The sequence below is a fragment of the Monomorium pharaonis genome, chromosome 1 (assembly GCF_013373865.1).
Source record: "Monomorium pharaonis isolate MP-MQ-018 chromosome 1, ASM1337386v2, whole genome shotgun sequence".
Taxonomy (NCBI): domain Eukaryota; kingdom Metazoa; phylum Arthropoda; class Insecta; order Hymenoptera; family Formicidae; genus Monomorium; species Monomorium pharaonis.
In genome coordinates, this window is record NC_050467.1 from 17011385 (window position 1) to 17033509 (window position 22125).

The 22125-nt window shown below is 25.9% G+C and overlaps 3 protein-coding genes and 1 long non-coding RNA gene across 7 annotated transcripts; 2 read left to right on the plus strand and 2 right to left on the minus strand.

Moving 5' to 3' along the window:
- Positions 1-428: 428 nt before the first annotated feature.
- Positions 429-2834, plus strand: LOC114254326. Of its 3 annotated transcripts, XR_004962529.1 has the most exons (3): positions 429-2218; positions 2460-2541; positions 2632-2834. It is a non-coding gene; the product is annotated as an uncharacterized LOC114254326 (long non-coding RNA). The 3 variants fall into 3 exon arrangements; XR_004962528.1 differs by having other exon boundaries at positions 2460-2834; XR_004962530.1 differs by lacking the exon at positions 429-2218 and having other exon boundaries at positions 2225-2541; positions 2613-2834.
- LOC105831734 (vacuolar protein sorting-associated protein 51 homolog) lies at positions 2663-8830 on the minus strand. Its single transcript, XM_012672106.3, has 10 exons — positions 8697-8830; positions 7356-7490; positions 7076-7297; positions 6372-6964; positions 6027-6240; positions 4695-4919; positions 4176-4510; positions 3807-3984; positions 3070-3182; positions 2663-2961 (listed from the first exon to the last, which is right to left on the minus strand). Exons 1-10 carry the CDS (start codon positions 8775-8777, stop codon positions 2853-2855), a joined length of 2205 nt encoding a protein of 734 aa, XP_012527560.1. The 5' UTR covers positions 8778-8830; the 3' UTR covers positions 2663-2852.
- A 772-nt stretch (positions 8831-9602) lies between these two features.
- LOC105831742 lies at positions 9603-16293 on the plus strand. The gene is made up of 2 exons (XM_012672116.3): positions 9603-11600; positions 14198-16293. Exons 1-2 carry the CDS (start codon positions 9936-9938, stop codon positions 14429-14431), a joined length of 1899 nt encoding a protein of 632 aa, XP_012527570.1. The 5' UTR covers positions 9603-9935; the 3' UTR covers positions 14432-16293.
- A 744-nt stretch (positions 16294-17037) lies between these two features.
- On the minus strand, positions 17038-20782 carry LOC105829756 (charged multivesicular body protein 3). 2 transcript variants are annotated; one of them, XM_036284121.1, is made up of 5 exons: positions 20760-20782; positions 19345-19447; positions 19224-19284; positions 18467-18861; positions 17038-17511 (listed from the first exon to the last, which is right to left on the minus strand). In XM_036284121.1, the coding sequence occupies exons 2-5, from the start codon at positions 19387-19389 to the stop codon at positions 17356-17358; spliced, it is 657 nt and encodes a 218-aa protein (XP_036140014.1). In that variant the 5' UTR covers positions 19390-19447; positions 20760-20782; the 3' UTR covers positions 17038-17355. The 2 variants fall into 2 exon arrangements, with proteins under 2 accessions (XP_036140014.1, XP_012524281.2); XM_012668827.3 differs by lacking the exon at positions 20760-20782 and adding an exon at positions 20695-20719.
- Positions 20783-22125: the final 1343 nt, after the last annotated feature.

Sequence of the window (22125 nt, forward strand, 5' to 3'; positions counted from 1 at the left end):
AATAGATAGAATAAGAAACAAAAATACATAACAAGAATAGTAAAAGTATAAAACTCTCATAAAATATATTATGATACATGTTTTATATAAAATGTAATTTTAATTTTTAATTATTTAATATACAATATATATATATATATATATATATATATATATATATAAAAGATAATAATTTTTTATAGAAAGAAAAACTTCTCAAAAAGAATTTAGAAATGTGTAGAAATATAAACACGGCGGAAAAATTTGAAAGTACAGAATGTGATAAAGAAGAATTAAGACTTATTAAAATCGTTTGACCCTGCACTGCTTCTCATACACTACTCCTAATAGCTTTATACTTTGAATAAGATATAGGTGGGAACATTCACAAAAAAGAAAAAAATAGCAATTCAGTTCATGACAGAAAAGGATAAAAGAAAAAAGAATTATAAGAAATTATTTATTACAATAAACACAACCATGTACTTATTGTCCATAACTTAATTCTAACTTTTAATTACATTATTTGTGTCTTTATATATTACATTATACATTACATAATATATATATAGAAAAAAGTCACCGGTACCGATATACGATTTGTTTTCTTTTCAGATTATGTTTTAAACAAAAACTAAAAATAAAGTTTTAAAAAAATAAATATAAACTAAAATCTTCTATCAAATAAGATAGGTAGCTTTTTTCATAATATCGTTTTGATTGTTGCAATAATCGTATCAAGTTTGTTGTTAAAAAAGCAAAAATAAGCTGATAAAGTGTCCTAAGCCGACATAGAGTAACTAGTAATGTATTTTCCTTTTCTTTTTTGTTGACGTGAATTATCTGTACAAAATATCTACAAGTTAATATACATGTGTAAAAAGTCTTAGAATTTCGACATTCTTTATTTCAATATAAAACGTTTTTCGCCCGTTTTTATAAATATCTTACGCTTTTTCTTTGCAGAAACAAGATGTAAATATTCTAATGTCCTTTATTCTATAACGGTTTGTACTATCTTATGGTTTATCTTACCAATAGAAAGTCAGTTTACGTTGTAATTTACTCCGATTTTGTGTTTAAAACCGCATTATAAAAATAATAAAAAAAGAAATGAAAATAAAAATTTTAAGATGTTACAAACATGTAAAATTATTTAATATTATTAATATTATTAATATTATTTAATATTATTAATAATATACGCATTATTTAAACTTTGTAATTTGTAGAAAAAAATTTTGTGCAAATTTTAGTGTTGCTTTTGAAAAAGGACCCCGCACTCTTATGGAAATTAAATTTCGATCAAATCGTCTGAAATTTTCAGAAAAGTTAGTTCTTACCATGCTGATCAAAAGTTATAACAAGCACAAAGTTCAAAAATGATTTTTGAGATACGTATGGTTAAAGATAAAAAAATGGCTTTTTGAGATTAGATTGTTGTATAGGTTACGCAACACCAATAAAGTGTGTGTGTGTGTGTGTTACATTATTAAGAACCGATACAAAGTAATCCAGGCAATAGAGACATAAAAAGGGATTTACCTTGCAAAAGGTCAAGAAAACTTTATACTTGGCATAGTTCTTAGGTTTAGCATACTAACTAATTAATACTCTGAGTTTTTGACCTTGAAACGTTGCTGCTCGCGCCGCCATATTGAAAAAATGCAGCAAAAAATCACTTTTTCACGAATATCTCGTCTCCGGTGTGAGATACGTGGAAAATAATTATAAAAAATGTAAAGCATAAAATTCTCTAGATTTTGTTGTAACATTTTTTTTCTCAGATCAATAGTTTCCGAGATACAATGCGATTAAAGTGGAATATTTTTTCCAATTTGTCAGAATATTTCACTTTTCTCTGGAAACTATTTCGGAAACTATTGATCTGAGAAAAAAAATGTTACAACATAAAATGTAGAGAATTTTATACTTTACATTTTTTATAATAACTATTTTTCACGTATCTCACACCGGAGACGAGATATTCTTGAAAAGGTGATTTTTTGCTACATTTTTTCAATATGGCGGTGCGAGCGGCAACATTTCAAGGTCAAAAACTCAGATGGTCTGTTCTTTTTCGCTGCACTGGTGCAACAAGTTAGAATGAGAAAAAATATATTTGTCTCATTTTAACTTATTGCATCAGTGCTGCTAAAAAGAACAGGCTTAGAGTATTAATTAGTATACTAAACCTAAGAACTATGCCAAGTATAAAGTTTCCTTGACCTTTTGCAAGGTAAAGCCCTTTTTATGTCTCTATTGCCTGGACTACTTTGTATCGGTTCTTAATAATGTAACACACACACACACACACACACACTTTATTGGTCTTGCGTAATCTATACAGCAACCTAATCTCAAAAAGCCATTTTTTTTACCTTTAACCATACATATCTCAAAAGCTGACCATTTTTGAACTTTGTGCTTGTTATACTTTTAATCAGCATAATAAGAATTAACTTTTCTGAAAATTTCAGACAATTCGACCAAAATTCAATTTCCATAAGGGTGTGTTGCGGGGTCCTTTGTTTTTAGCAGGTTTTATATGACAAGAATCAGGTAATAATTTATAAATTACAGATTTTTACTTTTTTAATTATCTAAGGCCATTTTTATCTGTGTTAATAAAGTGCAATATTTGGTTTTCAGGAAATAAGAGTGTTGTTTTAAAATACCTGTGTCAGTATCGGAAACTTCCCTCTATATAAATATTGTTATTATACATAATATTATAACTCATTATATATAATCATTATACATAATATTATAATTATCATTTCACGACATTTCTATAAATCATATTTCATATTTAATAACTATGACATACTTCTATAATAGATTGTACAAGATAATTTGTAATTGTTCATAATTTAACCTCTTTCGCAAATAATATCCACTACGCTCGGCTCCATCAAAACAGGATCCAGACATCTATGTACTGCACTACCTAAAATCTCGTCCAGCAAAAAATGAACCACGCTAGAAACAATATGAAATAAATAAATAAATATATGTATATATAATTTTATATTATAAAGTATTGTATATATATTTCTTTTGATTTATAAAACTAAATCAAAGTCTTACTTTTCATCTGACACAAATCGCCATAAATAAAGTTGTAAATAATGAGTGTCCACTTGAATTTGTTGTAAACCATACTTGCTGAACGTTCGCAATCTTACGCATTCGAGAAAAGTCTGTAAGTAAATATTACCAGAAAATATTAGAGAAAATTAATATTTATATATATGATCTTACGACCTCGTAATAACTTTTTGTGCAACAATAATATATATTTCTCTTTCCTTTTGTATAACAATATTCTATAATCTTACTTTAAAAAATTATATAAAAAAGTTATTATATTGATTTAATTTTTATTCAACTACATGTAGTAAGCAGGGCAAAAACATGAAACATATTGCGTAGTGAACGATGACAGAATTGGAAGGATGAATCAACTTCATAAAGTGGATAATGACCGTGCTATTTTGTCATTGTGACTACTCTGCACCTGAGCGATCATCACGTTAGTACATTGCCTGCTAAAAGTATTATTTTATACGAATTTTTATCATATTCTATATGTAATATTAGAAAATAAGTTAAAAATAATAAGTAAACATAAAATAAATAAGAATACTATAATAACAAATTAGTATTGTGATCTAATTAATAAATAAATGATATAAAATAAATAAAAATTGGACTAACTGAATAAAATACGATACCATTATGTTACAATAAAATATTTTATCATTGTTATTATTATTAAAATAGTATATTATCATTATTATTATTTTTTTATTATTAAACATCACCTTTAAGCTTATTTTGATGATTCCTGTTAGTATAGACGCCTTGTTGAATTGTACAGATGAGAATATTTCAATTCGTTCAGAGAACAGTTTATGGATATTCGTTACTAAAGAAGAATCGATATGGCTAGGCGTATAGGATGACCAATTTGATCTGTAATGGTGCCTAGATATGCTAACACTAAAACAAACCTTGATTATGTACTTCAAATTCAATATTTAACAATTAAAAAATAATAAATTTCAGAATATAAAGAATTCAATTTTATGTTTATACTCCAAAGATTTATATTATCATATTTTATTGAAGATAACTTTACATGAATACTAGATGTATTAAATTAAAAAAATGTTTCAGTAAAAATCTTTCACCTGTGGGTTTTCCTACTGCTGTCGCTGCTTCTGTCAATTTGACCATCATTGTCATCGTATAAAGCAGCAACTTGTGCGTCAATAGCAGTTACATCTTCGACAACTCTCTTCATAACGGCTCTTACAGTTCTAGGTTCAATCGTGTGCAACCAATCCCTAGTCTCTACGGATTTCCTTAGCATTTGGGACACTGTCAATCCCTGAATTCGCACATAGTGGTTTAACAAATTCTGTGCAGCCTTTTGAAAAGAGTCACACATTTCTGATCCAGGAGTTATAATATTTTCTGAAGATGTGTATTGATCGATACTAAAAAGGTCATCAATGGTCGTGAGCTGCAAAGTGTACAAGTATTTGTTTTATATACACACACACACGCACGCACGCACGCACGCAAACACACGCTTAATTAACTGTATATTTTAATTTCTGTTAGTTTACTTATTATTATGATATTTAATATTATAGTTTATTGTGCTACAAGTAAACATTTTATAAAAAATTTTTGTTTCTAAATACCAGATAACGGACGTTGCTCTCCTTATACTCTATGCACATTTTGCTAAGTAGAAGTAATAAAGTGGGTGGAAATTTGGGCACATCTGATCCATTGCAAAATCCAGCTACTGTGGCAGTAAGATAATGTAAAAAACCGATTACTAATCCTTCTCTCACTTCGTCTATACAGAAACTTTGCAAAAATTGTGTTTTTAAACTGAATGACAAGTCTGGCTGTAAAAATACCTACAACATATATAACAAATTTAAATTTTTATTGTTAAAATTTATTTACATTTAAGAAATAAAAGATCATACAATATAAATTATAAACAAAAAGTTATATTATTAAAGAATAAATTATATATCTCTTTTATAGATTTGGAAATTATTTTCCAGAATTAAAGTACACATATTAATATCAATCTGTGAATTGGATTTTGTCTCAAAAACAAAAAAATTTTTTTACATTACCACACACACACACACCCACACACACACACACATGCACGCACGCACGCACGCACGCACACGCACCAAAATATAATTAAAAATTAATCTCATCTAATCTAAGAGATTATAGGATCATAATAAATAAAAGTATTCCTTGAAAAAGAGTATTTTTCAAAATCAAAACTTTTATTTAAACAGATAGATATTTTTGTTTTAAAAATATAAGTATTTTGTAAAAAAAATAAGATGCAACATTACATTAAAAAGTGTTGTTTAACTAACATATTTTTTTCAAAACATTATTTTTCAAAATAATTGTGACATGATATTTCAAACAGTTTATCTAATTAATTTGAAATTTTAAAGCAATATTTTTAATAATATTCAAATCGGAGGCTTTTTTTATTTTTTATTTTTCCTTAAGTTATAATAAAATTAAAAAAACAATTTTTTAATTAAAATTTTTTAATTCAAGTGTGTTTTAAAGAAAAATGAAATTTTTTAAAATTTATGATCTGAAAATTAGTGTAAAAAAGCTTACCTTTAAATTTCAAATAATTTATTAAAGTTTATTAAACCATACAAATACGCGCATTTATTAATTTAGAACACTATTATTACTTATTATTATTTATTCTACTTTTATTTTCTATTTTATCTTGGTTTTTTAATAAAAATACACAATTTAAAGCAAAAATACCTTATTTTTTAATTCACTTGAACCAATAATTTCTTAAATTATATTATAAATATATAACTTAAATTACAAAGTACTGTTAATTAAGAATTATTCTTAAAAACTATATTGAAATCCAAATAAATAAGCAGAAATTCATATAAAAATAAAAGAAAAAAAAGAAACCTAAAAAATTGAATACAGAATTAAATGAAGGTACAAACCAATAAATCCTGCAGAACTCCTTTAATTTTTTCTATAGTGGGCATAATGAGCATAGCTTGAAGTTCCGCTAAACCTCCATCACCGTCTTGTGTGATTTTAGTAGCTAAAGTCTGCCTTACTTTTGCTAAAATTTCGTTTAAGTGTTGTTTTAAACTATGTAAATGGTTGCGACATTGTTTTCGACCAGCATTTATAACAAGATCAGTGCCCATTCTGCAAAATAATTATATTAATTTATTATATATACATATATATATATATATATGTGTGTGTGTGTGTGTGTGTGTGTGTGTGTACTCAAAATTATTTTTATATTTTATATAACATGTTTGTCTTCATTTTACCTAGCGAAATCTGTTTCCTTGGACAACATTTTCATAGCTTGCAACCTGCGATGAAATCTATCAAGAGCTCTCACCAAAATTGCTGTATCAGCTACATCCTCCACTCTTTTGCTCATCAAATCAAAATATTTTTTCATATTGTTTACAATGAATATATTCAAATAATCCACAGCTTTTATTTCAAAATTATCAATTAAATCATTATCTTCTAGTGTTCGATTTATGAACATATCATTGTAAGACGTCACAATTAAGCATAAATCACTAAGAAATCCTGAAGAAGCCATGTCTACGAACTCTATAATGTCATTTTCACACATATCTTTCAAAATATCTAATTGTTCTGTTAATCTTCCTTCAGCATGTATCAAAAATTCAGTATATAATGAATCAGCCGGTTCCTTTAATTGTAACAAAAGATCAATATTTTCGGCTAAAGCCTTAGTAGAGGCGTCTCTCTTATGAAACCGTAATCTGAGTTTAGATTTTAATTCTTCCAAAATGTCTTCACAATCTTTTTGGATGCCTTGAAAGGATGGCATGTTGCTATACTGATTTAAAACTCTTTGTGCATGAACATAATCTTGAACCGCCTAAAAAGCACACTCGTTTTTAATTTTAAAACTTAAGAATTAAATGTAAAAGATTTTATATTTTTATGTTATATACTATATATTTACATATAAAAAAAGTTTAATACATACTTCTGCATATTTTTCTTCATTTATTTTATCCTTAAGATTACTAGGGAGTTTAAAAAGAAACTGCAATTTTTTCAACAGGCTGTGTACAGAGGATAGTTTAGCAATTTGTTGTCTTGTTCCATGTAAAGTTGAAGAGATCTGCTCTGAAAAAGAGGTAATGCTTTCCATATTTTTTGCCAAGAGATCCATGTTATCTTCCATCTCCTTGAAATCTGTCTTCATCTAAAAGACATTTAAAAAATAAAAAATAAACCTATAATAATTTCTCAAGATTACTTACTTTGCGTATGGTGTCAGTAGCAGATATAAATTTATTATAATTTTCATATACTAAAGTCTGCATGTCTGAATGTAAAGCTTGAGTGTTTTTTATGATTTCTGCTTCATGATCCATAATTTGCTTTAGTGTGCATTCCTGTACAACATTGAAATAATAAAGAGAAATAGCATCTTATTTTATTATATATAAAATATAAGATATATTCTTTTAAACATCTATAATAACAATTTTATTTTTAAAAAATTTAAAAAGAGAACAAATAAAGTAAAATAAAAATAGTTTGTATATATAAACTATATACGATATAATATATATAGCAAAGTTGAGCATTTACAGGTAAAATATAAATAATTTACATTATATGTATGCAATATAAACTATGTAAACTATGTTTTATGTGCTATCTAAATAATCTACATATCATTAATGTGTTTTCAGAAAGAAATTATCTCGGCCAACTTGAAAAAATAAGTTTATTTTTAAAATTATATAATATAAAACTAACAAACATTTAGCCATATTAAGATTTGTATATATGTAATAAATGTATATGTACAAACGGTATATGTAAAAACGTAGAAAAATATATGTGCCATTCTTTAAAAAAATTCCCAAAAATAAACTGTCACGTTTTAGAAAATCTTTAATTATTTTTCTCTATATTATGTATGTAAATTATATTGAGTAATATTCTTTACTTTATTCATCATATTTTCTTTGTTTTTTATTTTTAATTTAGTATCACATTTTTTTAAAACTTAGTAATACAGGCCTCTTTATATTTTCATCTGAGTTTTTCTTTGTTAATTTTTTTTAATTTCTAGGAAAATAATCATGACTATTTTGTACGTAATAACAATGGCGATATTAAAGAATTACATATTTCATTTTTAATAACTATATTTTGTCTATAATTTCTTAAGGGAAAAAATTAAAAGTTATGATTTATAAAGTCTAATATTTTTCTCATTCAAAATTAGAAACGAAAGATATTCTAAATTTTAAAATATCAAAAAATAATGTAAAAAATTACTGTTTATATGATAATAGAATTAATAAAGTCTCAAAAAAACTCTTAAATATATTCACTGCGTTATCAAGACTTTACTCTGAAACATCCTCTCCAAGGAAAATTTGACTAAAAAGCTTGTAGTATGCATAATAAATTATAGCTTTCTAATAAAATTTTCTAATAAAATTTTGGACCAAATCCAAATTTATAATAATTTACATTGTTTACATAAAAAAAGCTTCGCATAAACATAACGTAAACAACATCTAAACAATCCACGTAGATATAATCTCGAAATGTATGTTACAATTTTGGACAAATTAACATACCTTTAACAATTTTTGGAAATACATGTCAGAATTAAAATGTTGCCCATTAATGTCGTAGGGATTGTTAGCATTCTCTGCCATGTTGTTAATCTTTCGACGAAATAAGTCGCACTAATCGCACTAGTCGAGAGCCTTCTGCATATAGTCGGAAGTAATTATAATCAACCTGCCTGAGATATTTGTTGGTTAAGTCAGATGCGTACGCAAAGCATAACCTTATTTCTCTGTCGTATGAAAGCGCAACAAGTGCACGAAATTCCTTAAATAAACTTACAATATCTCTTCCCAGTAATACAAATATCATCCGAATTTCAATGAAATAAGAATCTTGAAGTGCTTTCTCAATTTTATTCGTTACATAAAAAAAAAGCTTGATTCAAAAGGTAAGATTAATTGGTACATCTTTCGATAGAACAAATTTTAAAACTACTGCAAAAAATATAGAAGGAAATCGCGAATTTCGTAAAATTGCAAGAGAAATAAAACAATCAATTTTAAATCGAACTCTCAGTCTTATCACTCTCGCTTTTATTAATCAATTTTTTAAAATTTTCTGTACTTAACCTCTCTTAAATACGACAAGCAAGAGCAACGAATAATGAATTTCTTGGTATAACACAGACATAAAGTACAAATTATTTTCTTTTATTTATTTATTTATTTATTTATTATGAACATCTTTAACCTAATTTAAATTATTTTCAGATTCAACGGAGACATATTTTGAAAAGTTGATTTACGGATTGAAAGTTAATTTTTGCTTTAAATTTGTAATCGTGAAGAGAAAGAACATTTTATAACAAAAAAGATTTTTGAAAGTTAAATTTAATTATAAAGTATGATAAAGACTTTAAATTTGAAAATCTCACGATCTTGATAAGCAATTTAAATTATATCTAAATTATATATGAGGAGGGAATTTTTGGTATTAAATTTGATACATTAATTTTATAAATTTTGAGAAAAAAAGAATTTAAAACCTTAATCTTTGACTCAACTTTAAATAAATAAAAAGACTTTTAAAGGTTTACTTTGAAAGTTACAACTTTAATTGGACAAATTATGGACAGGAAAGATCTAAGAATTTCTTTATATTTGTGAACTATTTCAACCATGAAGAAAAAGGATCCCAAAACCATATTTTCAAACTAAAACTAAGAATGAACAATTTAAAAGCCACTTGAAAGTTATAACTACAATTTTGATATACAAATCAAATTTATTTACAATATTTCAATCATGCCACATCCTTGCGTTGTCTGCGGACGTTCACGTCTGAATCCCAACAATCGTGAGGAAGAGTACATGTTTTTCGGCTTTCCAGTGAATGACGAATCTCGTTGTTGTCGTTGGCTGGAGTTTTGCGGTCGTGAGGATCTCTACAAACTTACAAAGAAGCAGCTTCTTCAGCGTATGGTTTGCTCCAAGCATTTCCAACCTCAAGATTTCCTAAACGATTATTTTGACCGTTTAAATTCTACAGCGATTCCGTCAGTTTATGATCCTAAGCAGAGTTTATATAATATAACATGTGTTCTTTGTGGAAGAGCACGAAGAGATCCACCTGAAACGGATTATGATGGAACAACTTTTCATCATTTTCCTGGAGAAGAATTCCGATGCTTGAAATGGTTGGATTTTGTTGGTGTGGACTCTTATTACAGACTAACAAGAAAAGAAATTCTTTTCTGCTACATCTGCTCTAAACATTTTGATCGTGCCCAATTTGTCCCAGGATTTAAAGGAAGATTAATAGATAACGCTATTCCCAATATTCGTGATCCAGACCAATTGGACGAAATAGGACCTTCTATTACCGAATTGCAGGATGAACCGAGACTTTTCAACTCTCCAGACAAAGAAAAAAAGCTGGAACCATTGCCTGTTAAAATATTAGAAAGTCAGGCTTGTGCAGCTTGTGGTCGATTAAGGTCTGATCCAAGGAACAAGATTGAACGTTACAAGTTTCATCCATTCCCAGCATACGAAATAGGACGCTGTTTGCGTTGGTGTCAATTCCTAGGCCGGGAAGATTTACTTAAAATGTCGCCCAATCAAATACGCAAACTCGTACTTTGTTCCAAACATTTTCAGACTGGCCAAAGCTTTCACAAAATAGGCCCATGTGACGCAGTACCTACAATAAAAGACATTTCCGAATCTGAAGATATTATGGAACAAAATGAAGATGATCAAGATATTGGAGAAGACCCTTCCAAGGTTCTAAAGCGTTCCAGACCTTTAGTGTCTAGCAAGAAACCCAAGATCGACAATAAACCTGCGCCATTGGCAAAGAAACGAGGAAAATCCCGAAGACCAACTTCTATTAATATTCCTAGACCTGTTCCTAGCAATTTGGAGAATCAAATGATCAGAAAGCTACCTCTTCCATCTGCAACCAATTGGAAAATTCAATTGGCAGATCAGTTGCAACCGATTACGATTAATAATATTCCTGCAAATGTTACGAATAATCAGACAAATATTAAGAAAATTATAGTACCATTTTCTGGAGATATATCAAGTCTTGGTGCTCCAATACCAGTCCACAGTTTATCAAGTATTCCTCCAGGCCTGCTAATTAAGATAAACTTACCAGAACAAGAACAGCAAGTGCAACAACAAACAAAATTGTTAAAGGCAAAAAAACAAAACAAAAACAAGACAAAGAACCTGAAGAATGTGACAAAAAAATCGAATAAACAAACATGGAAAAAAAATAATGGCCAAACTTCTGTTATATTAGAAAATACAAAACAAAATATAGATAAAAATCTAGTAGAGTTTCTGTCAATGTCTTCAGAACCTGCAGAAGAGACCGATCTAAATTCTAATGAAATGGAAATGCAGGAAGAAGTAATTCCACGTTCTTTGGAAATGTTGAATGTTGAAGGTGATGTACAGGTTAGTATTGAATTAAATATTTTCATGTTTATTATTAATAGTGATTACAAATGATTACAAAATACAATTAATATTGAAAAATACAATTGTTAATGTATTTAAAAATTAATTATTTTTAATAATTCTAAATTAAAGTATAAACTTTTCTGGGTTTTTATATTGAATTAGTAATAATAAAAAAACACTCCCAGAGTCAAAGTCAGATGTTGTTTACTTAAAATTTCATCTACTCGAAACTAATTATACAGACGTTTCGGCACATTATTTTCGGTCATTTTTAGTGTACATAAAAATTAAAACGCTTTAACATTACAATCAAAACTCATAAATTGGATCCAACCTACTCTTTTCTTTCCTAAATTGTGACTATGCAGTAAGTCCCGCTAAGTCGTGTACGCATTTCTTTGAAATAGGGTTATTAATTAGAAATATTCAAATAATATTAAGAAATTAGAACATTCATGAACAATCAGAGTCATAAATTAAATATGCGAAAAATAAGAGTAATAAAACATACTTGTAAACCTCGTAATGCACTCGTATTAGAACTATAATTCTTTTGTTATTTATTGTAAAAATGATAATCATTTTGCAATAGAAAGGGGGCATTATCATTCTGAGGAAATTATAATAAAATTTAATTAAATCGTCGTAGTCAATCAGTTAAAATACTCGAATGTAAAAATTATTAATAAGTAAATAAAAATTAAGTCATGGTAAAATTTAAATCTATTGTTATAGTCAAATCAGTGAAATAAAAAAAGTGAATAAAAAAGAAAAATACTGAATAATTAATTAATATAAATTACATAAAATTGAAAAATTAAATAAAAAATTGAATAAATAAGTTAAATAAAGAAAAAATGCAATTATTAAAAACTGATAAGTAATGGGATAATAAATAATTATCTTAAAGTCAATGATTAAAACTGTTAAAATTAGAAAGGTCCCAATTTACCGAAATTTCTTCCAATTGTGTGTTCCGTGTACTCATTATTTCGGAGATCAAGTACGGACTGACTTATAATGAAAACTAAAGCAAGGGATAATGCTTCAAAGTTCAACGACATTACAATGTCTTTATGATCGATAAATAGATATTTGGTAAATATTCCGTGTCACTTTGTTTATTAAGATCTGCTGTCTTTTTATGTAACACTTTCAATGTTAATCTTTTCGTGTAACAAAGTTTCCTATCTAAAATTTTAACTTTATTCCAATTAAACTTGTGATGTAAATTAATTTTATGATGGAAAATAGGGGACTTACATGTCTTGTTGATATCATCATACATATCTGTTCCATGCTCATTTATTCTGGTTATTAGTTTTCTTTTTGTTTGGCCTGTGTATGTTGTCTCATAGTCATGACTCGATATTTTATATGCAACGTTGCATTGTTCCATTAGATTTAATAAATCTTGTTTAACTTGTTTTAATAAATCTGTTTAACTTTTGTTATTTAAACTGAACGATAGTTTATATTTATTTATATTTCAAACGAAATAAATTTCTCTGCCACGTTTTTAACATAAGGTAATAAAATAAGTTTTTTTTTTGTTGCCATTTTCTGAGTTCTTGTTTTTTATTCTTTATACCTAGATGTAAAATTTTATCCTATTATTGATACTCTTAAAAATAAAATCTAATAGATATTTATTATCCAATAATAATTCTGCTTTTTTTCAATTTTTCTATTAAAATTTTGGATGAGATAATGCTAACATTCTGTCAGTCAATTCAAGCACTATCCTTTTTTATGCATTAATAGATGACAGGAGTAAAAATTAAGATACCTCCCTGAGAAAGTCGGCTTTTAAATATGTCAAATAAAATATGATCGTTCTCTACTACTACTGTAACATTTAAGAAGTTATTCTGATTGTTTATTCCAATTTTCAATGTAAATTGTAGTCGGTCATGCTTGAAATTGCAATGTTCAGAATTTTGTCTAATTTCTCCAGAAAAGCTGCAATTAAAATGTCATTCACATATCTAAAATAAAAGAGTAGGTGTTAAGGTAATAAATTTAACATCTTTGTTTCAAAATCTTATTATGTCCGCAATAATTGGCAACAACGAAGAATCCATGAGGAATAGGTTGCGCCCAATTTATAAGTTTCGATTGTAATGTAAAAGCATTTCAGTTTTTTGTATGTACACTGAGCACGACCGAAAATAATGTGTCGAAACGTCTGTACAATTAGCTTCGAATAGATGAAATTTCAAGTAAACAACATCTGACTTTGAGTCTGAGACTTTTATTAGCTTTTTATTAGTTATTATTAATTATTTTTAATTATCATAACTTAATAATATTTTTAAAGTAATTTTAAAGTAATTAAAATAATTAACAATTTAGAACAATTAAGTCTATATACGTGAACAACTTTCCTTATAAATTAAATACAACAAGTTGTACATAACTGTGATAAAATAACAATTTTAATTAAAATATTTTGAAAGTAATTGATGTAATTAGAGGACAAATAAATGAAAAATAGTTTTGCGTTGTAATTATAATTTGTAACATTTTTTATTATAATCATTATAAATATTAAATGATAAATGACTTTAGTAACTCTTAAATTGATGCAGGCAGAGCAATATTCTGAAGATTTGGAAAAGGTGAAGAAAATTACGACGAAGAAGAAGAAGATACTACGGCGACAGAAGAAATATACGGGAACTATGAAAAGAACTATGTTTCCGATCAAAAGCGAGATAAAATATTTCTTCAGAAAAATGACACCATTGATGCGTCGACTACCGACACAGACTAGAGCAACGTTAAAATTATCAATCGTTAATATGGTAATTGATCAACTCTGAAATTACGTATATATTTTATTTATTTGAATAATTACTTTTCAAAAGGATATTAAGTCTCATATAATAATGCGCATATCTTATATGCGTATTATTCGTAAAAGTTTTAATTACTTTTTTTAGATCTAAACTTAGAATTTCGAAGATAATTTTTCATATTTCCAATATTTTCTTATATAAGCGATACACCACTTTAATTTTACTAAGTAGTTCTTTAATATGATATTATATAATTTGTACATTTCAGAACTTTTTTATATATTAGCCGAAAAATACCCAAAACTTAGGACCGGTTTTACAATCTTCGGTTACCTTAACCGACCGATTATTTCTTTGAAATTGACCAATCATATTTGTCGTTAAGCAAAATTAATAAATGCGATTGGTCAATTCCAATAGAATAACCGGCCGGTTAATTTAACCGGAGTTTGTGAAACCGACCCTTAATCCTTCTTTACGTATGATATTGCTGGATATTTTCAAAAATAAATATCTAGTGTGTTTTTGACAAGATAAGTTCAATTACGTTATCATATTGTGGATAATGTTCAAAAACTTATTTATTTATTTATTTAAATGTGAGAGAAAGCTATATACAAAAGATATTGCAGCTAGCTTTTGAAGATAAAGAAAATAAAAAATCTAAGAATAGAATTATAATTTTAACATTTTTATGTTTTAACAATATATTTGTTCAATTTTTATAATTTAATTATTGATTTTCTATTATATGGTACATATTTATAAGCTCGCAATTTTTTTAATTACTTCTAGCAAAGATTTAAGCAAAGTTAATAATAAATTTTTTGTACAATATAGATAATAACGATATTTGTTTGCTATTGATTCAAATGTAACAAAATTTAAAAGCCATTTTGAATCAATAAAAATAATACAAATATAAATTTATGTAACTTTGCGAAAAATTGTGCGACCAATAAAAATAATGATTGTCACAATGAGGGCATTGTCGAGGAAAACGCTGAATGCGATTTGAAACTGAGTTTTTAGACTCTGAGAAATACTTTTCTAAAAATAATTCTATGATTTTCTTTCACAAAATTACATAAATTATGAGTTTATCATTTTTGCTATTAATTCAAAGTATTATTTTTTAAATTTTCTTAACAAGTGTAATAAATTTAATATCAGAAATTTAAAAAATTATTTATGGATAGAGTAATTAGTGTATACATACACATACTATACATGTATATTGCTCAAAAGTTTCAATAAGTGCGATTTTTTGTAAAAAAGGCTATGTGAACTAAATTTAATGTAAAAAACAAATAATTTTTGTTTTGTTTATTCTAAAAAGTTTTATTGAAACTTTTGAGCGAAATTGTATATATATAATATATTTACATACCTAGCACTTATATTGTAATGTGAAAATTGTAGTGAAAATTACAGTCAATTGACAAAGAAATTGTGCTATGAAAGAGAATTGTGTTAGAAGAGGACATATTTTTGTTTCCTTCTAAGCTAATAATAATATTCGTATTTTGTATTTTATAAGTTACATTTTGTTCACTTACAAGTTATATTCTTGATAAATGATATCACAATTTAAAGCAAGTTTTCGAAATTGATTACGGTTAGTAAAAAGAAATAGTCATAATCAGAGCTAGGTTTCGAGCATAAAGACAGTTTCTTTACCAAATAAAACAAACATAGATCTTAGAGAAAAAAATTATATAAATAATTGATTTAGTTCTAGATATATTATTGTATATTAATCATTAAATATATTATTTTTACTTCTACTCTCTTCCACACACAATATGCCATCATAAATCATCATTTGTAAAAGAAGAAACACAATTACTATTTCCCGAAATATATACATATATATGTTCGAAAAATATTATTTTTACTATGTATTTATATAAGACATTAATAATATTAATGATAATTGTAATAATATTATAAATAAAATTTATGTTAAGTGAAAAAACTTATACATTAATGCCTATTTAATTCATATATTTATTGAATGAAGAATGTTTTTCTTTTGTCTATTAATTGCACAATACATTTTTAATGGAAACTTAATTGAAGAAAGACTAAATTATTTTTTTTGCTTAATGAAGGAAACAAACAAAATCCATCTTTAGATAAGTGTAAAAATATCTATTACAATAATAATATACTAATGTGATAAATATTAATATACTAATAAGATACTTATATTACAATTTATTTATTTGCATTAACAATGTTATTTAACATAACATAAAATATTCATCTCACTATAAAGTATTGTAATTTCAACACTATATTACACAAATTGTTTAAATAATTATTAATACTGTATGGATAGTTTGCTGCAACTGTATATTTTTTTCCTTTTAAATCATAAGTAATTTAAAATTTAAGTAAAATTCATAAGCAAATAGCTAAATATTAAATAATTTAGAAACGATAAAAAAATTATAATTGCCAAATTTAAGACTTTTTAATTACATTTATAAATAAATTTATAAGTACATTACAAGATAAAAAAGATAATAAAAGATTAATATTATATTTAAAAGTTTAATTTTATTAATTTTTTAATTTCCTCTTAATTTTGATTTTAACAATTTTAAATAATTTTTTAAATATAATTTACTTTCTCCTAAACTTATTTTAATTTGCATAATTTTTCTTCACAATTACTCATAATTGTAAGTATAAACAAAATTATTGAATAATGAGTGTAAAAATAGATATACAGTGCTTATAATACTTGTTCTACAAAGCGATAAAATAGCTGCAATATTATAATATTACAATATTTACATAAAATAGCAAAATAACATTATGATAAATAGGCAAGTGCTACTATTTATAACATGTTATTTATTTAATAAAAATGGTATTAAGATACTTATTTCCCTGACATTTGTATAATACAAATATTTTTCAATTATTTAATTATTCATCTAACTGCGAAGACTTTGCAATCGGTTCTTCATTTCTTCAAGTTCTTTGTCGTCTTCTTCTACTTCCTCTTCTGCAGAGGTAGAAGGAACTTCAGGATTTTCTGTGACAACTGCAGGAGCTGTACCCAATTGGCCAGCTGTTACTTCCCATAAAATCTGAGAAAGAATATAAAAGTTTTGTCTCATTATTACGTATAGCAAATTTAATGGAAAGAATGATCAAAAATTGATTAATTTTAATCCCCACAATGACAAGTAAAAATGGTATTTTTTATAACTTTTGAGTTACTCAATCTAACTTTGATCTTAAAAAATTTTAATTTGTCAAAAAAGTATTAAAATCAGAGCATATAAAGTTATTAAACATCTAATACTGTAAATTATTATTGTTGCACTTTACAAACATATTAATTTGTGTATTTAATAAAATATAATTTAATAAAACATATTCTCTAATCGTACATTTTGCTTGACTAAAAAAATTATATCTAAAAACAAAGGCATTCCTGAAAAGTATTTTAACTTTTAACTATGGTATTTAAGAGCATAATTCATCATGTCTTTTAAAAATTTTTTGTCAAAAAATTTTGTATTCTAATATAATATCTTTTACTATTAGAAATTGTGTATCAAATTTATGCAAAAAATCTTTTTTATCGCCAAAATCCACTTTGACTCTCCATTTAAGAAAAGCCCTCTTCATTTATTAATTTGTAGTTAATATATCAATCAATTTTCATAATATTGTTAAAAATATTTAATATTTACAATAGTTATACTTTCATTAATGTAACCGTTCACATAATAGTTTCTTATATATTTAATGGCTTCATATATTTATTTTAATTTTTTCAACAATTTTTTTTGAGATTTCAATTAAAATTTTTTTAAGTTAGAATGAGATATAACAGTTTAAAACTAAAAAAAACATACAATTTTTACTTGCTACTTAAAATCCAAAATCAAATTCATTTTACTCACCATTCTTTCTCAAAATTATTTATCATAATCTTCATTCGTACAATCTTATTATATTTAATTCATAAAATATGCAATAGAGTAGAAATTATTTTACTTTATTTCATCATTGTATTACTAATTTATGATGTACCTTGTCAACTTCTTCATCAGCTTCATCTTCCATATCTTCAGAATCCTCAATAGAATCCATCGTTTCGTCCAACATTTCCTCAATAATACCTGCCTTCATCATTTCTTTTGACATTTCTCTCATAGTTGCAGCTACTTCTGGTACTCTCACTAAAGACTGCATTGCTTGCATCACTTCTGTAGATTTAGATACTGAACCAGCAACTCTGATTGTCGCCAACTGATTTTTCATTTGTAACGATACAGAATTTAAGTGTGCTTTGGAAGTGTAAATCTTATTGCAGGCTTTACGAGCCCTTATAATTTCCTTTGCGAGAATTTTGCACACATCTTTGTCTCCTTTTTTTGCTGCTTCTTTCATAGAACGTTTTACTTTCTCTTCCTCTCTCTGAATTGCTTGGAAAAAAAGCATAAATTAAATAAATAGTATCTAGAACTTATTTTTTAAAAATATGTAAAAAAAGAGGATTAAATTAATTTAGAGAATTCTAAAAAGTAAAGTGTTCTTAAAAATTTTTCTAAATATATATTTTTTCAGATTTTATTAAGATTTTTTCTAATGTAAAAATTGAGACAACATTCATTAGACACATTTCAATATTTTCATGTGTAACGTATCAAGTTGAATATTTTGACATTCTAAGATTAAGAATAAAATTTTATTACTAAGATATTATATTAAGATTTTTACTGGCTAAATTGTCATTATATTTTTCGATTTTGAGAATATTTCTTGGAAATTTATCTACATATCTTACCTCTAACCTGTCTGTCGAGCTGATAACCCTCCTTCCTCAATTTGTGAGTCCACTCTTGAACCTACAATATTATTAATGCAAACATAATAACAGTAAGAAAGAATATTTTATAATGACTCACCATTTCCTTAGGATTTTTTTCCTGCGATTTTCCAAACAAACCCATGTCCAAAACGCGTCGACGAAAACGTCAAAGAATTCGATATCTGATCGACATAACCTACCTATTCATACAATCATACAAATCCTTCAAGGTTATGTTGCCAGGTAACAGATTACATCATTTTTATTCAGTTAATAAACTATTTTTATATTTGGAGGGATGGAATATCTTTTTTAGGATTAAAGGATTAAAAATAATAAAATAATGAAAATAATTAGGTAAAAATATCATAAAATTCATGATTTATTACTGCTTCTACATGGCTTTGTTCAAAGAAAATTTACTATAAATTAGATTTCGACGAGTTACGCGAAAAAAAATATAAATATGTATAAATATCTACATTACATATATACGATATATGAACATAGAATATAATAAAGTTTCATTATTTCTGATAAAATCTACGGAGTAAAAAATATCTATCTATATATATATATATATATATATATATATACGGTATGTCATCTATGTAAACAATACTCCGTAGATTTTATCAGAAATAGTGAAATTTAAATTTATTATATTCTATGTTTCTATTAAATTTTAATATTATGTACTTTTAATTTATCAATGATACACTTAATAAAGTCATATATTAATAATCTTTAATTAACTTTTTCTGTATTGTTATTTAATTTATAATAATTATTTATATTATACATGTATCTAATAATATATTATAAAAAATGTGTATAAACATAATGAAAACATTACATAAATAATCTATACAACCTATTTTTTAAAAATTGATAGAAAATGATATATCATACTCTGATAGAATATATTCTGATAGAAATATATTATTGAAATATTTTATCGAAAATCTCTTTTAATTGACCACTTTTTATGAAACTTGATTATTAAGATGCGTTAAAATGCATTAATTATAATTAATAAGATTCTTAAAATTGATTAAAAGTTATTAAGGTTAATTCTTTAAGGTTTATTAAAATTCATAAAATTTATTTTTTATTATTAAATACCAATTAATAAAATAAATTTAAAGAATTTTAAGAGATTTTATTACTGACTTAATTTAATGAGTTTTAATAAATTTTAATACATTTTATTGCATTTAATGAATTTTAATGCAATGAGTCACTTAAGAGAGATTAACATTTTAATAAGTTAATATTTTTTATTTTTATTATTTATTTTTAATCACGTGACATTTTTTGACGCTAAAAATAAGCATTAATTAAGCGTCAGAATGAAAAGGCACACATAGCCCTAAATAATTGGCTTATCCTTTTCTTTGTGGCGTACGTAAGCAATCTATTTTAATATATATGTCTATGCTCTTACGATACAGGTTGATTTATATATATATGTATATATATATGTATATACAGGGTGTTGCAGCAACATACAGAGCAGTATGACAGGTTGCCTATTCATGCAGGCGCGCACGGTAATCCACGACTGATGTCATTTTGATTTCATCATGACTTTCTATCACTCTTCGTAACTTTACAGGGAGCGATTGTATAGAAAAATGTTTCAGATAAAAATTGTATGGCTTTTAGAGGGACATAAGATGGTGACCTTGGCCTTGACGTGGCAAGGGTTGTTAATAAATAAATAAATAAATATATATATATATATTTATTAACAACCCTTATAAAAATGTAAATATAATACTAGGCAGTATTAAATTAGCTAGTAATTAATACGTATTTTTAGCATCTATTAAAAATACTGCTGTTGATACTTTTAATACTTTCAATACTAAAAATAAGTAATAATTACTGCCAATTAAATTACGGCCAATTAAATTGCGGCCAATTTAATACTGTTCAGTATTATATTTTTATAAGGAATGCTGCACGTTATTTAGAAACGCGCGTCAAAGAACAGACACGGAGAGAATTTTCTCTTAAAATTTACCTTCAAAATCTGATCATTGTGAGATAATGTGTGACCTCGAGAAATTTTAATTTCTAATAAAATTTACTAAAAGTATAGTAAATTTTATTAAAAAGTATAGTAAAATTCCTCGAGGTCACACATTATCCCACAATTATTAGATTTTGAGGGTAAATTTTAAGAGAAAATTCTCTCCGGGTATAAACAATGTTAAAAAACACGAAAATTGTTAATCCTTTATCAGTATATATCTTTCTAATAACCATACGAATTTAATTGGTCAGCATTACGCATATTGTATAGTAAAAAATACATGTAAAAGAAAAGGTCGAGATTATTTTATTAGTAAAAAGAACACAAATACATTAGTTTACAAAAGAATATGGATAGTTTAAATCTATTTATTTATAACCGAATCACCAAGTTTACATAAATGTTTGTTTTTTGCTATATATTTGCTCTTTTTATATCGAATGCTTATCAAAAGGAAAGTTACTGCTGATCAGTAATGATGTATGTTAACTATTCTTTCACGTTTTTTATTTTTGTTAAAAGAATTTATGGATTGAACATTTTACACTTATGTTTGATATGAGAAACACGTAAGTTTGTGAGTTTAATTATCCATACTTTTTAAATTTATTTACGATAATTTGATGTTATTGTCGATATGACTCACAGATATATGATGTTTCGGTTAAAATTTGTATTAGAGTTTTCATGCTGACATTTGATAGTCATTTTTAGCATCAATAGAACGTCACTAAAAATGTCAAATTGGTATTTTTATTTAGTCATGTGACATGTACTTGAAAGGGGCCCAAAGTGAGGGCCAAAATGTAATTGTTTGCATTTTAATAAAGATTTGTC

Excerpts from the sequence above, each read along its gene's own strand:
- LOC105831734 (XM_012672106.3), bottom strand. The coding sequence starts at position 8,777 with ATGGCAGAGAATGCTAACAATCCCTACGACATTAATGGGCAACATTTT. Across the intron at positions 7,298-7,355 it reads CTACTGACACCATACGCAAA|ATGAAGACAGATTTCAAGGA; the intron begins GTAAGTAATCTT and ends AATGTCTTTTAG. Across the intron at positions 3,183-3,806 it reads TCATCAAAATAAGCTTAAAG|ACTTTTCTCGAATGCGTAAG; the intron begins GTGATGTTTAAT and ends ATTTACTTACAG.
- LOC105829756 (XM_036284121.1), bottom strand. The coding sequence starts at position 19,389 with ATGGGTTTGTTTGGAAAATCGCAGGAAAAAAATCCTAAGGAAATG. Across the intron at positions 19,285-19,344 it reads AAAAAAATCCTAAGGAAATG|GTTCAAGAGTGGACTCACAA; the intron begins GTGAGTCATTAT and ends ATAATATTGTAG. Across the intron at positions 18,862-19,223 it reads GCTCGACAGACAGGTTAGAG|CAATTCAGAGAGAGGAAGAG; the intron begins GTAAGATATGTA and ends TTTTTTTCCAAG.
- LOC105831742 (XM_012672116.3), top strand. The coding sequence starts at position 9,936 with ATGCCACATCCTTGCGTTGTCTGCGGACGTTCACGTCTGAATCCCAAC. Across the intron at positions 11,601-14,197 it reads ATGTTGAAGGTGATGTACAG|GCAGAGCAATATTCTGAAGA; the intron begins GTTAGTATTGAA and ends AAATTGATGCAG.